The 19,224-nt window shown below is 38.3% G+C and overlaps 1 protein-coding gene across 2 annotated transcripts in view; it reads left to right on the top strand.

Annotated features, from left to right (window-relative positions):
- The window catches only part of SMARCC1 (SWI/SNF related BAF chromatin remodeling complex subunit C1), a 92,020-nt gene that overhangs the window by 4,208 nt on the left and 68,588 nt on the right, over positions 1 to 19,224 (top strand). For both annotated transcript variants that reach the window (XR_012652490.1, XM_075042880.1), the window contains exons 2-6: positions 4,022 to 4,141; positions 10,032 to 10,117; positions 13,826 to 13,907; positions 15,113 to 15,205; positions 18,244 to 18,313. Coding sequence is in view for 1 of the 2 variants with exons in the window: in XM_075042880.1 (XP_074898981.1) it covers positions 4,022 to 4,141; positions 10,032 to 10,117; positions 13,826 to 13,907; positions 15,113 to 15,205; positions 18,244 to 18,313 (451 nt within the window). In the remaining variant the exon portion in view is untranslated. The remainder of the gene's footprint in view (positions 1 to 4,021; positions 4,142 to 10,031; positions 10,118 to 13,825; positions 13,908 to 15,112; positions 15,206 to 18,243; positions 18,314 to 19,224) is intronic.

Consider the following 19,224-nt stretch of genomic DNA (forward strand, 5'->3'; position numbering starts at 1 on the left):
ATTTAGTGATCTGAGTTGAAATGTTCTTTGTTTTAGGAGAAGGAAAGGATTTTGTGCATCAGGGCTACAACACAGAGCCATAATGTGGTTATTTGAGGTCAGTAACCACATCAAAACCGGGTATATGAATCTGTCCCTTATGCCTGTGACAAAGGCTTTGCAGTGCAGCTGCAATGGCAAATCTTACTGGTGAAGTGATTTCTTCTGCTAGCAGTTACTCTCTTATTTTTTAATTATTGAGTTATACTGAAAGACTTTTGACCATACATGTTTTCTACTTAAGGATGTGTGGGTATTTTTATATTTCTAATTAACGTGGAAATGGTAGAACAATCTTTGCTATGTCAATGGGGCTTTGGTATTTCAGCACTTGGAACAAAATCCTCTTATGCCAAAGCTGTGTGTCTAGGAACAGGGCATCATTTCTATCTTCTGGAATTTGCTGTTTAAAAACCTTTATTTGCTGCAGAATTGTTTTCTGCTTCTGTCCGCTGTGGAGACTAGCGGAAAACTGACAGATAGGTTGTGACTTCAGTCCTCTGTGGTCCCCTCAAACCCACCACCTATTGATCAGGAAATCATCTTACTGATTTTGCTGCTTTAAAGATCCATTTGTATTGCTGGCTAGTGTGCCTGAGTGATTGAGAGGAGTCTTTTGTGTTTCGTTTTGAAGGTTTTTTTTCCCTTATTGTTTAGGGGGAACCTCAGGTAAAGTAATGAGTTTCCTGTAAAAAAAAAAAAAAATAATTGCAAGATAGTGGCGGTGGAAGATAGAATCAGGGGTTCCTAATGTTATTTTTCCTTTCTGATAGCTTCCAGCTGTCAGTGCCTCCTGCAAGAGGTAAAAATGGGACCTGCAAGTAAAGGAATAAATGCCTGAAAAATTTCACATGTCTAAGAATATGCTTTCCCAGGCATATACTCATGTGAATATTTGGGGTTTTTTTTGTGAAGGAAGACATTTGAAAAAAAATTACAGTTAGCCAATACAAGAATACCACCTCTTCTGTATTGAGTTTTTTGACTGAGGTTGCAGTGCTGCGTGCTCCAAGTTGTCATGTATTTACAGCAGGCAGTGTTGTCTTGTTGACTCTCATTTATAAGCGACAAAGAAACCCTACTAGAAAACCCTAAACTTGGATTATTTCCCTATTGATTTTCATTTTCTGCTTTTGTTGGCTTGTTTATGTGAAGAATTAAGTTCCTTCTATGGTTATCTTTGTCATGAATTGTCTTCCCATGGTTTGTTGGATCCTCAAACTGGAAGTTGAGAGTACCTTAGCTAGAGGGTTATGCTGAAGGCAGTTTTGTTCTAGGTGCCCTAAAGAAGCCCTAAAGAGTTTAAATAGACTGTATGGGTTGAGTGCTGGATTAGTGAAATTCCAAGTTTTTGGATTGGTGATTGGGTTTTTTGTTCTGTTTTAAATGATGGCCATAAGTACAGAATTGCTTTATACTTCTATTTCATTGTTAGTAGGAGCCATCAATACTTTGTTGTGTTGCATTTTATGCATTTTTGGTGCTTTATTAATTTAAAATATTGTGTTAACCTTGGTGCAAAAAGCTTTAAGACTTTTAACCTGTACAAAAAAAGCAAATGTAGCAATACAGAGGTTTTTCCCTCCCATTAAATGAGTTATAACAGTTATGACGGTTTTTTTTCTATTTGATGTTACCAGAATGAAGATTGTGTAGCTTCAGAGAAGATCTGCAAAAGCTACTTTTGCATATTTTTTTATCTTCCTGGAGTATGCCTCCCATGCAAAACTAAAGGTGTACTACTACAATGTACTCTGGGAAAAAATTTGTATCTGTCGCTCTAGACAGATTTAAAGTGCTACAGCTCCATGGGTAGACAGTCTTAAATAGCGGGGCTTAGGTTGGAACTGGTGGCTTTGCTTTTTGAACATATTTAACGTGTATGGCATGTGAATGCATTCAAAGCTGTATTGGTAATAGAAATGGGATTATTTATTATGAAGTCTGGCACTTGATATGCTACGCTTTTGTTTTCACGTTTGTGCAAATTTTAAATCTGTAGTTTAGCAGATAGCTGTTTTGCCCGCACCTTTGAATTTACATTTGTTTCATTGCATTATAATTGGCATAGCTGGACTAAAAGCTCGGGAGTTTTATTCAGACTTGTGTAAGGTGGTGGTGCGAAGGTGGAACATGCAAAATGATGGGAGCTTCAGGGCTAGTAGCTGTGATATGCTACATCTGTGCACATCCTGGGTGTGATAGTCACTTTTAAACTATACAAAAAATAATACAAGGTAAATCTTTTGTTAACAGATACAAAAATACACAGCACTATATGCATTTGGGTAACCATCCTTCTTGGTTTAGCAACCCTTAGGACACTGATAAAAAGGATTCTGCCAAATTTAGCAATAGGGGTTTATTCTGTGCCTCCCTGGTGGAGAATTTTACCACTTGTAACAAAGGCAAGAGAAGGACATGCTTCCTGATGAGCTGCGGCACCTGGTAAGCTAATGCAGAGGCTGGGGTGGGTTTTTCAGTAAAGATGTTGGATTAACTGGGGCACCTGAGTGAGTCACATGCTCCCTTTTGCCATCCTGTCTAGGGTCAGTAATTCCAACAAAAGGTTGCTTAAACTGCTCTGGTGAATTCAGCCGCAGCACCCAGAGCTTCTAGTCCAAAAATTATAAAGGAATAGTTGCTAGCTGAGAAGAGCGTGAAGGACTAGAGGTTTTTAAAAAGCCTGAGAGCACAAGTCTTTATCTTCAGCTAGATTCTAACAGCAATAAAGACTGACTGTTATTGCTGCTTCATATCTCTGTGGTAGCGGATGTGAATTGATAGGAGTTACTAATTGGATAAAATTGTCACAGTTGCCTGCCTTTCCTGGGGGGAGGGAAGAGTGCTAAGAAAAATACAGCTTTGGAAATTTAGCCTTCTGTTCTTTATAGGCTCATGTTTCTAGATTAGATTTAATACACAGGGCAGGACACCTGGGGAGTCTTACAGGTATTTGTGTCCTTCAGGTTGCGAAGATTTAATTTCTCAAATATGTCTTTCTGCCTCTTAACAAGTGCTGAAGGAATTTGCATCTCGAGGTAGTCAGATACTGTAAAATTGTCATGGAAAAGTCAATGTCTTTGTAGTGTCCTTTGCTATGTAGATGGTGCTTTGGAAAGCTTAGTTAGATTTGTCTGCTATTTAACACCACTGCTTTAAACTTTTGAGGGTTCTGGCTCTCAGCATTTTTTTAAGGGGCTTTAGAAGAATCTGATTTGAGGGAAGAACAAAAGCCTTGTGGTTCATAGTGTTACCCAGGTAAATGACTCTAGGGTAGCTAATATTACTCCATGTTCTATGCAAACAAGTAATGTTTGTTCTACTCTTAGAAGTCTTCTGGCATGGTGAGGAGATTACATCTGGTAAGTGAATATTGTAATATTAGGAGTAATGAAAACTCAAAAGCCACGGGAGCTTTTTTTTATATTGCTTGCTGTGATTTCCCCTTCTACATATATGCATTTTATTAGAAGTATAACCTTGGGAAATTCTTAGATTGTCACAAAGTATTGCAGATGTAGTTGTTCAGATCAGTTTTTCTCTTTGTATGTGACATGCTATATAGTACCAAATGGATGCTTTTAGGATTAATGTGTAGTAGTTGATTGCAGAAGGAGCTTGTAAAGTTGTAGAAAGCTCTGTGTATATGTGAGCCAGAATTAGGCTGTTCCTTTATTAGGAACTACAAATCAGATTGAAGTAGTTAATCTCTATCTGTAAAACACCGCCAACCGTGATGAACTGATGATGATTCACAGATATGTGCTATACTTTAAGACTAAAACTTGAAAGATGTTTGTGCTTGGTGTTCCTCCTGTGCACGCAGAGACACCACCCCCCGCCTTCCCCCAGCCACACAGTGATCCTTAAATCTTCAACTGTGCTCTACAAGTGATAAAGTGGTCTGGGGAATTAGTAAATCAGTCTTCATGTTTTACTGTCCTCTATTGCAAGTAAGCGTGTGGTTTTTGTCTTTCAGTATGTTCAAGCAGATGCTCCTACCAATAAAACACTGGCTGGGCTGGTGGTGCAGCTGCTGCAATTCCAGGAAGATGCCTTTGGAAAACATGTCACCAATCCTGCCTTCACAAAGCTTCCTGTGAGTACTGGGGTTAACCCACTGCTACTACAATAGTGTATTTTGTTCTTCCTCCGGTATCTGCTGCTGGCATTGCTTCCAGGTGATTGGGAGATCGGTGCTTAGTCTGAGGCGTTTGTTGATGCGTCCTCTGGAAGGGGTGAAATAGTATGGTCCTTCATAAAAGTAGATTTTCAATGTAAACCAGAGTATTTTCTATACATTTGGAAGTGATTTCCTGAATATTGTGGAAAGGTTTTAATTTCTAGTATAAATCTATGTAAACTTGTAAATTTTAAGTCAGATCTGTTTGGACTGATGCATTCTAAATGGACTGAATAACATGCACTTTCCAAAGCAAACAGGTTTCCATTGGGCATTTCTGTTGATTAAACTTGAAACTTGTAGTGCTGTCAACACTGAAAAACGGCTTTACCGTGTTCTTCAGTAGCACATAGTTACCTAATTAGTCTGGGCTAGTTTTCCGGTCACTCAGGATATTGGTATACAGAAACAATATCAACATTTTAAGGGTTGCTTATTTAAAGTTCAAACTTGGCACATGTTTAGCAGTGGTATCCTAGTGATTGTGTTCAGAGATTAGCTCCATTGTGCTTGGAACCCTGCCTGCCACCAAAAGAATCTTGTCCGAGTGAGCGTGAAGTCTAAACAACTGATGGAGGAAAGAGGGATACGGCAAATGGTAAGGTCAAAGTAACAAAGGGATTTTGCTTGTGAAGGGCAAGGACTGCAGCGTGGTATCAAGCACCCAGCTGGCTGATTTCGGGTAGGTTTTGTAGGCCAAGACCAGTGTCATAAATGTAAGCATTGTGGACATCAGCAGGAAGATCTTTTCTTACCTTTGCCACAGAATACTTACTGGGAACCTAAGGTCATGCAGTCTAGAGTTGTGTTTATATGTACATACTAAGTTGGAAATATGTATAACTGATTACAATACAATAAACTGAAGTTGTTCGGAAAACTATTGAAAGTACTCCTATCTTCTTTGGTCCACCACTTACAGAATAGTATCTTTTATTATTTTATGGTGATTTTTTTTTTCCCCCCAAACATTTTGCTTATGTAACTTCTTTTGTGAGGAGTGTGAATTCATGCGTGTTTTCTTCAGAAGAGCGGTTTTCAAACCTAAGTTTTGTTGGGTGAATCTCTTGGTGCTTAGGAATGCACACAAAAGCATAACAAGATGCCATTAAGATGTAGCTCACCATCACTTCCATTCTGATCACCTTATACCTCAGTGGTGATGAAAAGCTTTAGGGACAGAGGTGAACATGGTGCTTTATTTTGATATGGCAATGTAGACCATAAAACTGTACCCATATTCAACAAGTTGATAAACCATTTGAGTGCTTTCAAGTCTTAAATCAATTTGTCTTATCTTAAAAATGGGTAATAAAGATTTCAGTGGCATTGTAAATATATTGCTCCTGTGTTTAACTATTCTTGGTGTTTCGAAGGTCTAATCTGGTCAAATTTGCTCAGCTTAAGTTTACAGCAGTTGGAACTCTCTGCTTTCAGTTACTTCCGATAGAAGACAACTCATCAGTACATCTTTATATTGTTTTTATGAGAAAATGCAATATATACTCTTAAGATGAGGTTAGCGTTCACTTTTTTAGACATGTAATTCAAGATACTGGTTCAGGCTGCAAAGGAGGCTTTTTTATTCCACGCACTTTGAAGACATACAGAATGCTTCAGTTCTCTAGGACTATGTCTAACTTGGGAAGAGAGGTGGGGTGAAGGGGTATCTTAAGTGACATTGCTAAGCTCCAAAAATATATTGAAAAGCCATTGCAGACTTTCTATTGAAAAGAAACTGAATGAAGCTAAAAGAGGTTGAAAGTTTGTAGTTACCTTAGTGACTGTTCAATATTACAATGTTCCTGGCAAGGGAGGATCTGAAGTTGAAGAGGAGGAGGTCATGCTTGTGTAAAAGAAACAACCCCCAAGCCATGAAAACTTTGAGTGCTATGTACCTGCAGATGACTGCAGAAGTCCTCAATTTGTGACTCCTGCTCGCAACTACCATCACTAAAGGTTACCATTAATGGTCCATTCCTTGCGTGTTGCTGTTCTCTGTTAATACCCACTGCAGTGTTTCCCTTATCAGTGCGGTTTATTTGAGATGGTTGGTCTTGAGAACAGCAGCTGTTGTAAAACACAGGGACGTGGCTCACCAGGAGCACTTGCTGATGAGAACATGTCAAACCAAGGTGGTTCTTCCCATTCATGTGAGAGCCTTTCTATTTTCCAAGTACTAGCCAGTGTACCTCACCCTCGTTCTCTGAAGTGTCTGCTCTGCAATGCTGGAGCAGTCAGTGCCAAAGGGAAACTGGTCTCTTCGATCGGTATTCAAGGTAAACCTCTCTGACCTTGACTGCATCTGAATCACGGCAGACTACATCTGTTGAAATAAAGTTCAAACACTTTACTTAGTGGTTTGAGTGGATGAAATAGACTTTGCATTTGAGAGAGGGTTGTTAATTCTGTGTTTAAGCTCCTGTTCTTGGCAAGGATGCTGTACAGTACAGGATCTTGAATGGATCTAGAGTGAATGAAGGACTGTTACAGCTTGACTTCTGTGCATGTCTTCTGATTATTGTATTTAAATACATATTGTCTAACCTTACTGATGCTCAAAAAAGAAAAAGCTGATTAATTCTCTTAAAGGCAGTTTTGCATGTTTCAGATAAAGGCTATATTAAGATACTAACTCTTAAGATGGCAAATTGTAAGGCCAGTTGATCTTAATTGCCTTGTTATGATGGATTTGGGATAAAATTGTTGAAGGGAATCTGGTTTATTGACCGCTGCATCTCTTCTGAGAAACAGGTTTTGTCCAATTGTTAAAAGCAATTTCCTTTTATGCTAGTAGCAATGACCGCAGTTTAATGAGAGAGTCTTGCTAGAGTCTGCTGACGCTTTAAAAAAGTGACATGTCTATGAAAGAGATTCGTATACTGTTTTTCATGGTTAAGTATCGGCTGAACTTCCTGTGTGTGGTAGTAAAATCCTAACTTGCCAGAGCTGCTGTGATTGCTTGCGCTGCCAGGGACTCCTGCGTCGCTGAGCCCTGTGCCAGGCTGCAGGACTGCCTTCCAGAATTGCCCTGGTAATGCAGAAAGGTGTCATTGAAAAAGTTAATTTGGGCTACTGACGGGCAGCTTGATGAAGGTGAAGCTGCAGCAGCCCCTGAACTTGAAGTAGGGGACATTGGGTACAACAGTGGGATCAACAGTTTCCCAAAATGCAGATGAGGTGGGCTTTGCTGCAGCGAATTCATTCAGTTGCGTGATACATCCGGCATGTCGGCACAAAGGGAAAGGTCGATTCTGGATGACCATATGTGTGTAGGACAGCTGAAGATAAGTAACAGCAACTTGCATAATAGTGCTGCAAAAATATTCCTTACAGCGGGTCTTCTGGCTTCATGTTGGGATTTATTTTTCTTTTTAGAGCAGCTAGCGTTTGCTTGCTTGTTTGTAAACCAATGCTTGTATTCTCGGAGCCAAGTCTTACAGCAATAAAATCATTCAGTGTGCTAAAGCATTTTGTTTTAGTTCAAGCTTCTGATCAGACACTGCTCCATCCATGGAGGACTTTAGTTTGCTAAGAATAGTACTGAAATGCATGCAGCTCATAAACTGGCAAGTACCCGTATGGCAGCTTTGAGCTCTCTTTATTACTTTCTGTGCACAGTAGGGCTCTAAACAGATGGTAGACCAGGAGCAGTTCTGTTCTTGTTGAATGCTTACGAAGGATCTTTTTTATGTCGTTCTTGGACACTGGTGTATTTGATATCTCACAGAACTGCTTTGCTTTCCATTAGCAGCTCTAGAGCCAAGGAAGGCAATGTTTCATTTAGATCCCATGCTACCATTTTAGCTGCCTGGCTGTAGAGCAAATTTAAAATGCTTGTCAGCGATGCTAAGACTATCTGTAATTTGGTGTTCATTCTGTGTTAGCAAATACTTCTGAGGTGTCATAAAACAAACTTTAAAGAAATGACCTGTTCTGATCTAAAAAGTAAGATAGAAGCTAGATCAGAAACATTCCTAATATAGAAAAACTACTAGGAAGGCTTTTGGCTCTGCAGTGTCTCCAGCTTTGTGCTTTCTCTAGTTCCAGCAGAAGGCAGCCTGCAGAAAGCCATTCAACAACTCCCCAAATTCTGTTTTGTGAATAGTACAAGTTCTTTATTTTTATTGAGAAACACAAAAATAGACTGATCTTGGTCCATATGTTTAGCATACATATGGAAAGATAGGTTTTCTTTCCTATTCCAGTAAATAGTTGGGTGTCTTACACTGAATGGAGCAACATCAGAAGGGGGCAACTCCAGAGTGGCCCTTGACATGGCCGTTGTGTGGGTCCTTCCTCATTACCCTCATTAGTGCCAGGGCATACCGACTTCAAGGCAGAATATACCCTTCTGTTAATGGAAGCTTAGCTGAGTGATGGATCTGCCTCATTTTGTCTTTTCAGTTTATTGTTAGAACAGCTTTCTTTAAATATATCTGAAGTTGTCTGGGAAATGGACCTGTTTGCCCAAAGAAGCTTTTTTTAAGTCTTCCTGATACTATATAAAAGTTGCCAAGAGCAGTTTGGCGCTGCAGTCAATATAAAAGAAGTGTTCCAGGGCAGTCTTACTTGAGTGCATGTTTCTAAATGAATTTTTAAGTTCTTGTAAGACGTAAAAAAAAACCACCAAAAAACCCCAATTTCTTTTTTTCAAAAAAATAATCAGTTTGAACTACAAAAAAGTTTATTGGTCATATTAGAAAGGAATCTGTAACTGTGAAGAGAAGGCCTGGTGGATAGAAGCAGTTTTTATTTGTTCTGTTATGTCATATGTTGCTTTCTTTATCACTGGTTAGTTCATCAATGCTGTTGCATATTTTTCTTCTTCCTGTTCCAAATCCTATATTGAGAACCTCAGACACCCTGTGTGTCAATACTCTGTGAATCATGCTTGAAATAGATTCTAGTGTTGCCTTTCTCTGGTCCTGGCTTCAGCTGAGCTATCCAGTTGTCTTCCATTTCTGAGATGACTTTGACAGTAGCTTACTTTTTCTGATCCCACACAAACATCCTGACCAGATATATTAGTAAAACAGCAAAGATAATTCCAAACTAAAATTTATCAGAAAAATGTACCTTTCTGTGTAGGAAACAGTCCTGCTTTTGTAGTAACCTTTTGGAGAAAGAACTTCGTGGGACTCAGTAGAGCTTTTCAGTCTCCTTATGCTCCTGTTTGAATTTCAGTTCTTGAATTCAGAGTACCTATTTACAAATGTGTGACTCTGCTAAAATTGATAGTGAAAAAATGAGTTGGATTTAGTATTTTAGGGCAGATCTGCACGGTGACCTTTTCAGATCTTGCCAAACAATTTTTTGTTGTGGTGGAGGAGGGACGTGAATGGAGAGCTTTAGGAGCCGTAGAGAATATGAAGCCCTGGTTTTAGATGTTCATTTCTAATTATTTGGTTTGGTCTACTTAATACAGATGAAGAGCTTCTTAACTGACAGCTATGATTTTAGGCTTAATTTACTGTGAAATGGGTGTTCAAAGAGTAGTTTGGATTTCTGTTTTACAGCTATGCAAGGAATTTTTTGCAAGCTACTCACGTAAGGAAGGACTTGGAGCTTTCAGATATATTGTGTTCTGCTTGCAAACATGAAGAATTCTACGTAAACCAAATGCATTTAATCTTCTTGAAACACTCTTAAAGGAGAACATAAAACTCAAAGAGATTAATCTGAAAATTAAACTATGCATTTGATAAGTTAGCTGAGTTTTAGACATCTAACAAGTATGTGTTCATTTAAAATAATTACATAAAAGTCAATGTCGCTGTGTTTTCACTTTTCTTTTGGGTTCTAGGCAAAGTGCTTCATGGATTTCAAAGCTGGAGGTACATTATGTCACATTCTTGGTGCTGCTTACAAATATAAGAATGAACAGGGCTGGTAAGTTTTTATTTTTGATTTATACACCTTTTGCATGAAATTAAGCACATGAAATGCCTATGCAAACTACTTAAAAGTTTAATACTTGCTGGAGATTTGGGTAGGCAAGGGAGTTGGAGATGGGAAGAGGAAATTTTTTTCCTGTTTTGCTGATGGTAGCTTTTTTAAGACACGCCCCCACACTTCTAAGTTTAAAGATAAGTTGTCCAAGCTTAAGGTCTTGAGCCTGTAGGTTAGGAGTTAATTACAAGCTTGAGGCTTTTTTTTTTGCCATTTACTTGCTGTATGACTGAGCAAATTAACCAGTGTCTTAGAATCGCTGTTTCCCATCTATAAGGTGTAAATCTTTGTTACTGTATTGAGTATAGGGTTTAGTTACAGTTGGGAAAACATGAAGCATTGCATGGATACTAATAAATGCTTAGTTTTCCACTGCTTATCAGTCTCCATAAATGGGGAGTGTAAGTGGCTAGAAACATGGCCCATGTAGCTATTGACACTAGTATTAAAACTATTCATGTGACATCCCAGTAGTGCTTTGACCTGTGTGTTTCTAAGTTTTAATCCTCTTTCCAAGACAGCAATAGCATGAATTACTATATTTGAGAACACTGGAAAAAATCCAAGGATGAAAAGTAAGCAGAGATTATTCTTGTACATGAATTTAAATAGTTTCTGATCTGATGTTGTGCAGACCTGTAACAGCATTGCTGGAATTGATTGTGTTTCTGTTACCCACAAGAGCAAATTAAAAGGCAAAAATAAAGTTGTTTTAGTATGGTGGTTGTTTTTAGGAGTTTATACTTGTATCAGCTAAATGGGTATCTGAGGTGGGTATATCAGAGAACTGGTATGAGTAAGCTGCTGTCAGGCTTCTTCCTACTCCAATATTGCCAACACCTAGGATATGATACATGTTTGTAGTGTTCTGTGTGGTGTATCTTTAAGGAGTGTCTTGCTACCTCTTTTGCCTTAAGATAGAGGAGTAAAGTGGCTCCTACTTCATGAATATTTAAACATTCCAATTTTTTCCAAACAAATTTAGTTTTCAGTCATTGAAATTTGTCAGCAAAACTCTGAGATGTGATTGCCTCTTCTCTTCTCACTCTCTTGCTGTTTCCTCAAAACTAGTGTGGGTAGTGTCTTGTGTTTGTGCATGTGGGATGTAGAGGGAAGTAATACTTGAATTTAACTCTGAGGATCAGACTTAGAGCTTGGAATGTATCCTTCACTGACTCAACCAAATAATATGTGGTGTTTTGCCTGAAATATGATTTTATTTTTTTTAATGGTATGCATTGTCACTCTTGCTTAACCTGTTTGTGAATGATCTGTCTTATAGGAGAAGTACCTTTCCTCGTCATAATAGGTATGTCTGAAAAATGCACTTATCCAGTGCAGCTGGACATACCTTGTCTATCACTGCAATTCAAGTAGTTGTTTGCTAAAACCTGTCAGAGGGTATCAGTTAAACTAAGGATAGGAAGAATTAGTATTACTATTTTATCTAAAGGGGCAACTAAAAAAAAGTGCTATTTCTTAATATATTGACGTGCTTTTCTTAAAGTATGGGTTTCAAAAGCAGGCAGGAATTTGGAGACCTGTGTAGCATTAAATGAATACGTAATGCAGATTTCAGGCAGCCAAATGTAAAAATTTTGGTCCAACTTCAATGCCTTAAGTGTCTTTGTTTCATAGGTACTGAAGACTTTATTAGGTGGCTAGGTTAGTTTGTGTTTATTTGGCATTTATCTTCCTTCGCTTCCTTGAAACTATTACGTTTGTTCTTAATGCATATATATGTTTTGAATACAGACTATGAAGCTGTCAATGGCTGAATACTGGAGAACTGGCTTGATCTTGGCTCTTCAAATCCTATATATTATAGGTGTAAAATACTTTACGAAATTGTGTTGTGCAGTGAACTGACAGACTTACTAATTACTGGCTGTACTTCTAGAAGTCAGCGTAAACTTTTCAACATGCACAACCCTATTTAAAAAGTTCATAAATTGAAGGACAATTCTAATAAATATGCCAGAATATTATCTTTAACTTGTTTGCCATGTCTTTAGTGTGAAGGGAGGAGTCTGTACTACTGCTTTAGGATAAAAGCCATCATTCACTGATAGAGAGAGAATATTTCTAGTGCTGCCAAACACTACAGCATATTTATGCAGTACCATCTGTATGGGCAAATTCTTTCTGAAAAATGCTAGAGAGCTTCAAGTGAAGAAAAACATGGTGGTCTCAGCTGAAGTGTCCTTGTTTAATTTAGTAGTGTAATATTGATGTGATGCCATCTTTGTGTGGTAATGGGTTTTGTGACTAAAAATCAACCTTGCTTTGGTTTACCTTCATTGTGTATTTATAAAGTTTAAAAATTGATTTGATGTGTTACTGGAAACAAGCATGTGTTTAAAAGAAGCTGTCATTAGATACAGGCACAGGAATGAATTCTTGTATTTTAAGTTGGGGTGTTGACTTAAAGCATATCAGTCACTGCATGGTAATTATGTGCATGGCTTTTTCACTGTGTGAAGTGTGCAGGGTACTTTTTATTTTATATGCTGAAATCCCTTTTGCCAGTATTACTACTCCTGAACACCAACTCCAGTTAAGAGTGTTTTCAGACTCTAGCAACAGCTTTTTCCAAAACTTGGGAGGTACAGAAGTGCCCCAGACAGTGTTTTACATCTAAGAGTCAACAACCTGATTACCTAAACATATCATCATGCTTTGGAAAAGGCTGAATTCTTAAGGATCAGGCCCAAATCTGTTTGAGACGCTCCTACAGCACTGCTTACCCTGGCTGGTGGTGATAAGCCTGCATGATAGTGCCAGTGCAGATACCAGCGGGTGCTGAACTTGGCGAAGGCTGGCGTTAGTGCTGTTATTGTCCCACCTCCCAGGTTCTTGGGGGTTGCCATTCAAATTCTTCATTTGAGCTGATTCATCCGTGACTTCTGAATACGTGTGCGGTTCAGGTGGATGTGGCAGAATGCCTTTGGGGGGACTCTTGTGGTTCTTCCCAGCAGGAAGTCTCAGATTTTGTGTTATCCCCCCATTTCTGATAGACACTTAAATCTGCATTGTTATTTCAAGAATTTTTATTACTTTGTCAATGAAATAGAAAACTTTAAAAGTACCACAGTCCAATAAAGATGATCATAAAATGCTTACGTGGATTATTAGCTACCTGTATGCTGGGGGGGGGGGGGCGGGCTCTTTTCAAATAGGTAAGTAGTTTAGAAAGTCTCAGGCAGGCGAATTGCTGTGTTTTTCCTGGATTAGAATCTGGGTCTGGTGGATGGGCGCAACTAGAAGTAAGAGAAACATGAAAGCTTGTTCATGAACTTTCTCATCAAGTTGTTGAAATCCATCGTAAGCATTTGATTATGTTTCTGTTTAATTATCCTTTGTGACTGTAGTGGAATGCACAACCCTGCTACAGGGTTTTGTTGGACAATGTCAACCTTCATTTTTCCTAAACATTTCACAAATTGGTTGCATTTTGTTGATTTGGTTCATCGTGATTTTTCTTGCTTGTGAGGGCTGCCAAATGAAGAAAAAATATTTGTGATTGTGCTTTAAGTGTTCTTATGTAGCTACCATGATACACTGTTTTTTATGTGGAACGTGAAAGATTCTTGACTGCTGAATGTGGGAGAGTTGAATTTAATATTTTTGAATAATTTTCCTTAACAGGCGGAGGTTTGACCTGCAGAATCCATCCCGAATGGATCGAAATGTGGAGATGTTCATGAACATTGAGAAAACACTAGTGCAGGCAAGAAACTCATACACAAAACTATGTGTTCGCATGCTCAGGGGAAGGGATTCACTTGCTTTTTGTGTACCTCAGTTGTCACCCACTGAAGAGTTTCATCCTGGACTTCTGTAGGAATATTATACCCTTCCCTCCCTCTCCTACCCGTTTTGGTCACAATTCCATGTTATCGCTTGAAAACTTCAGAATGTTTTCACTGATATTCTGCGGATAAGCGTAGGGTGAGAAACAGCTGTTTGTGAGGTAGGAGGCAGCATCACATGTGTCTCTGTCTTCCTGTGAAAGTAGGATTGAAAGTAGGAACCCTTAGGATTGAGTAACTAGTTCTGTACATATTCATTCAGTTGCTGACTTTCTTGAGATTCCCAGCTTGATGCAAGCTTGTCTTTTTTCAGGGTTAGGGTACGTTTTAGACTCTTTCACTTGCTTTATCAAACAAGTTACTACCAGAAGAGAGCAGATAATAGCTGTATGGGATCTAATTTGAAGATAAATTTTTTTAACTGCTGTGTGTGAATAACAGAATATTTTTTTTCCAAACTCTAAAACCCAGCTCAGTGTATAATGTAGTCAAGATAGAAGTTTCAGGTAGTTGTCAAAAATGGAAATAGGAGGAAGTACAGCAAAAAGGAACAATACTTTTATTATAAAAAACTATTGCCATTGTATGGTGGTTTCAGTACATAATAGATTACATGTTAAAATTCAAAATTAAATGAATGTATACCTGTCAATATTGTAGAAATGAATGAATCTGCATGTCAATGCAACAGGACAGATTCAGATTTGGAAGTTGACACACAGGGGACTTAAATTCCCTTTCAAGTAAAGTCTTCCAGAGCCTGTAAAAATTTTTTTGAAATCAAAGATGTTGTTTCCATTAAAGATGCTGTTGTGAAAGCAGGAATGTGAGAACATCTGGGTTGGGTCACATTCCCTTTATCTGTGATAATGTCTCTGACAGAGCTAACAGCAGATCTGCAGTGACCAGAAAGAAACCCAGGATAAGACTTTGGTGAGGAGGTGTGCAAAGGAAATGTTGCTGTCATAGGGGTTTCTGGAGCTAGAGTTAGTGTGCCGTGTCACAAGCTGATACGTGTTCTTTTTGAGCTTTTTCAAGCATTGGTGATCTTAATAGAATTTTTTTGTTTTATGTCACAGGTGGCCTACTAATTTCTTATTTAACTTCCTATTCTTTCCGCTAGAACAATTGTCTGAGCAGACCAACCATCTACCTCATTCCAGATATAGAATTGAAGTTGGCTAATAAATTGAAGGATATTGTCAAACGTCACCAGGTAACTGTTAAAACAAATGCTTTGTAAGTTGTAAGATAAAATGTATTTGCCTGACTTACCAGTTACATCTGGATTGTGTCTGACAACACAAGGCAGCAGCAGCAAGTCACTTAAGACCAGAAATTCACCATTTGTAAGATGCCATTCGTAGTTATCCTCACATGGAGATTGAATCATAACTTTGTTCTAAAAGTAAATCCAAAATTGCTATTGAAGTGAACAGTAGTTACAGTGTCTCAATGAGTTGGCTGCAGGCACTAGTTGATTTAGTGTTGAATACCTACTTATATAAAGCAGAAGCTCACTGTTTGTCCAAATCTGAGACCAAAGAAGGTAGGGTGTAATATGGGTGTTCTAGGTACATGGGGACAGCATAAGCCAGCTTTAATTGTAAAATGATTGCTGCCTTTTTTGCTTTATTTTACTTGCTTTTTTTCTTGCTTGTGCTGAACAGAACGCAAGCAACAATGGTCTCTTGCTTGTTAGGTAGTCAGCATATTTCCAACAGAGTCAGCATCTTGCCATTGCAATTTAATATACTAAATGGTGAACTGAACAAGATTGATAGCTTCATCTCTTAAAAATGTAAACAGTCTTTTTTAGTTGTCTTGGGAGAAATATCCTGGAATGTGAACTCTAGATGGTCTGATAGCCTTTTGTGTTATGATAATTCATGGGTATAGGCAAACGAAACCATTTCTTTTCTGGATTAAATGTATTTCCTGTGTTGTTGTTATGATCCATTGTTGCAACTTCAGTTGTGTAATTTTTCACAACTTAATTGTTCAGCTGATTCAGGATGCTTGCTATTGCTTAAGTTGGAGTTAATGATTCAATTTTCCTTTCATAAAGGAATTCTATAGTGAACTCAAAGCATGCTAGATCCATGAATGATTTAAGGGACTTGTAAAGCAGGCCACTTTGTCTCTAAAGGGATGCGAAGAACTGAAAACAGAGATTGTCCCTAATTCTGCTTTTTGGGCTGTCTTCCTTTGCCCTGCCTCTGAATTCTCATCTTGTATTTGTGTTGCTACCTGTGTGGGTTTTTGGTTGTTTTTTTCAACCCTGTCTTGTCATCTTTCCTCTACCCCATCCCTAGTACCTGTAGCTCCCTCCTCTCTGGTGTTTCCAACTTCTGACTGCAGCCTGTGCAGAAGAGTTGCGTATCTCTTGTCCCAGCACAGTGCTAGTATGATCTCTGGGCTTATAAAAAGAGGTGTCAGTAAGATGTTTGTTCTTTCTGCTGATGAAGGTGCTGTTACTGTTTCTGGTAGTCACGCTTCTGTTTTTCTTTATAAATGTTGAGAATTCTTTTGAGAGAGCCAGAGTAATAATTTAGGAACTTGAAAGCGGGTAATGAGTGAGATTCAGCATTTATATCTATCTGCTTCGAGAAAAGTGTTTTGTCAGTAAAGAACTCTTCCATCTTGTTATGTCTTTAGCTTCCAGTCACATTCAGTTTAGCAGAGGCAGGGAATAAGCCTTACAATCTGCTTATGTCTTTCAGAAAGCTGTTTTAATGTAAAGTTATCCATCCGTTTGTTTTCAGTTAAGAAAGCATCTAAGAGAGACTTCCTGTTCATCTATTGTGTATTTGTTTTTTTAAAGCTGCATAGGAGATAAATCTTACTGATCTGATTTACAAAGCTCAGATTAGATAGCTGGAGAAGCGTCTTTAGCTCATGGGGAATGAAGGGAGAATTTCCATTATTGTTCCTTAAACAGTTTGCAGGTTCTTCATTCAAGCCAGGGCTCTTTCCTTCCCCTTCAAATGCTTTGAAATTATTCTTACTTTCCAGCTGTCTTTTTTGCTGTTGCTCAGAGCACCTCCTTTCCCTTTACCCTGTTCTATGAACTCTTGTTGGTGTGGGAACTCTTGCCCTTCAGCCCCTGATATCAGAGTAGTCTCCAAATACTGCTACCATAATGCAATGCAACTTCATGCTTTTTTAATTTTCCTCCTTTTGATGCTGTCTTCTAAGTTGTTTGCATATTGTTGGCTGTAACCTATCCCATGTGCTCTTAAGTCCTTTAAATAAATCTGTCAAGTATTTATGGAATGTAAATTTTGAATAACATTTTCATACAAACTGTTCCAAAACATAATTCCTCTTCAGAAGTCTGCAGACTGTGAATTTCTGCTGCCCTTGGAAATGACTCTTTGTATATGGAAACTGGAGGTGTTTCTGCAGCGTGTTGGAGAATCCTTATGGTTCTCCATGTGAGGCAAGGACAGAGTTTTCTTGACTGACCACACTAAGCAGTGTTACGTATTTATTTAATAGATACCTAATTATGTAGTAGAATTTTCTTGCATGATAATATAGGTCCAGTAGGAATACAATTATGGCCTGTACTCATATGTAGAGAACTTGCTTTATGTACCACTCTGTGGCATCTGCGTAAGGGTGAGAAGTATACCTGTTCCTTCTCATATGTCAAGAAAATGATGTCCTAAACCAGCAAGAAGAAAAAGTATTCTTGTGTTTGAATATTTGACAACAATAGTATCATGTTAGTGTATTTCTGATATATTCCCTTTGCTCTATGATTTAGGAGGCTTTTTTGAAAGAATGGCTGTTTATGCAGTCTTTTGACATACAGCCTTTCTTGAATACTAAGGATGTTCTACTCAAGGCAGCCATTTCTAGTTAAGTTTCTCATAGACTTTATCTTATGTAAATTGTCCTGGACCAAAATGTGTACTTAGTGGAAAAAAGTTGCAGATGCTTTCTTACAGAGTATTCACCAATAGGTTGGTATGAACTGATAGTGGAACAATTTATGATGGAAACTGGGGCAGAAGGAACTAGGAGGAGGAAGGATTTGAGATGAAAAGAGCAAGAGATGACAAAGTAGTTTGGCAGCAGTCTTAAAATTGACACTTCTTAGAGGTGGTATTCTTTGTTGCATTGAAGTTGGCTTTGAATACTTCTAGGTTGCATGGGATGTGGGTACAAAGAAGCAGCCGAGAAGTTTGGGGTAATGTGTTGAAGGTTTCTCATGCGGTTTCTTCTCTTCTTCCACCTTTCCCACAGGGAACAGTAACTGAAGAGAAATCAAAGGCTACCCACCATGTTTATCCAAGTCCTACCTCAATGGATGATGGTAAAGTTGCTTTCCAATTTTTAAGTGGAAATAGTCTTGTAACTAAATTCCGTTAGCACTTACGGGAGCTTTTGCACAGATGCAGAATGTTCCTAGCCTGCTCTTGAGAGCCACTGGAAAAGTATTTCTAGGATTAACAACTCCAAATAAAATCGTTGTGTCCTGCTTTTAACTATTGGGTGTAACATTCACATTTTTAATTGATGCAACATTTTCAGATTAAGGTGTGTAACGCTGACTGCTCTTCAGTGATTGCGTTGGAAATTGAGATATTATTTATTGCTGAATGCAGATACTTTGTTTGTCCCAAATAACTTGCAGGCTGAAGGGCAGCAAAGTTAATGGACTGGAAGAACTTAAAAAATAAATTAACTTAGATTTAAATTTAAAAGTAAGGATAGTGAAAGTAGGGGGCTTGAAACTAAAGTTTCCATTAATTTTTTTTCTTTCATTGCTTTCTTGGTGTCCCCCAGTATGTAAGTATGGGTCAAATTGTTGAGTAAAATGTTTTTAGGAATCAACTATATGTAGGAAAGGTAGCATAGATGCTACAGTAAATGAGAATCGAAAAAACTTTTTGCAGTGTTCTCGTTTTTCCAGGAGACAGGTTGGGAATGCTGATATCTATCATTGCAGGTGGTTTGGCAAGGTGGATACTGTAACAAGCAGACCTGATAAATTGGAGATTGTTCGCTTTATTGTAATGCAGTCTGCCTCGATATGAAGCACATAGGTTCCACAAAAGCAATTTAACAGCTGTATCCTTCAGCAAAAAAAAAAAGCTCCTAATTTTATTACCGTAAATACATTTAAATGTCTAGTGGATCGTCTGAGTTTCACTGACAGAAATAAGCTTTTTCTGATATGCCCTGGCATCTGATGGCCACTAGATGGAAGTGTTCACTCCTGTA

This window comes from Buteo buteo, chromosome 2 (assembly GCF_964188355.1).
Source record: "Buteo buteo chromosome 2, bButBut1.hap1.1, whole genome shotgun sequence".
Taxonomy (NCBI): Eukaryota; Metazoa; Chordata; class Aves; order Accipitriformes; family Accipitridae; genus Buteo; species Buteo buteo.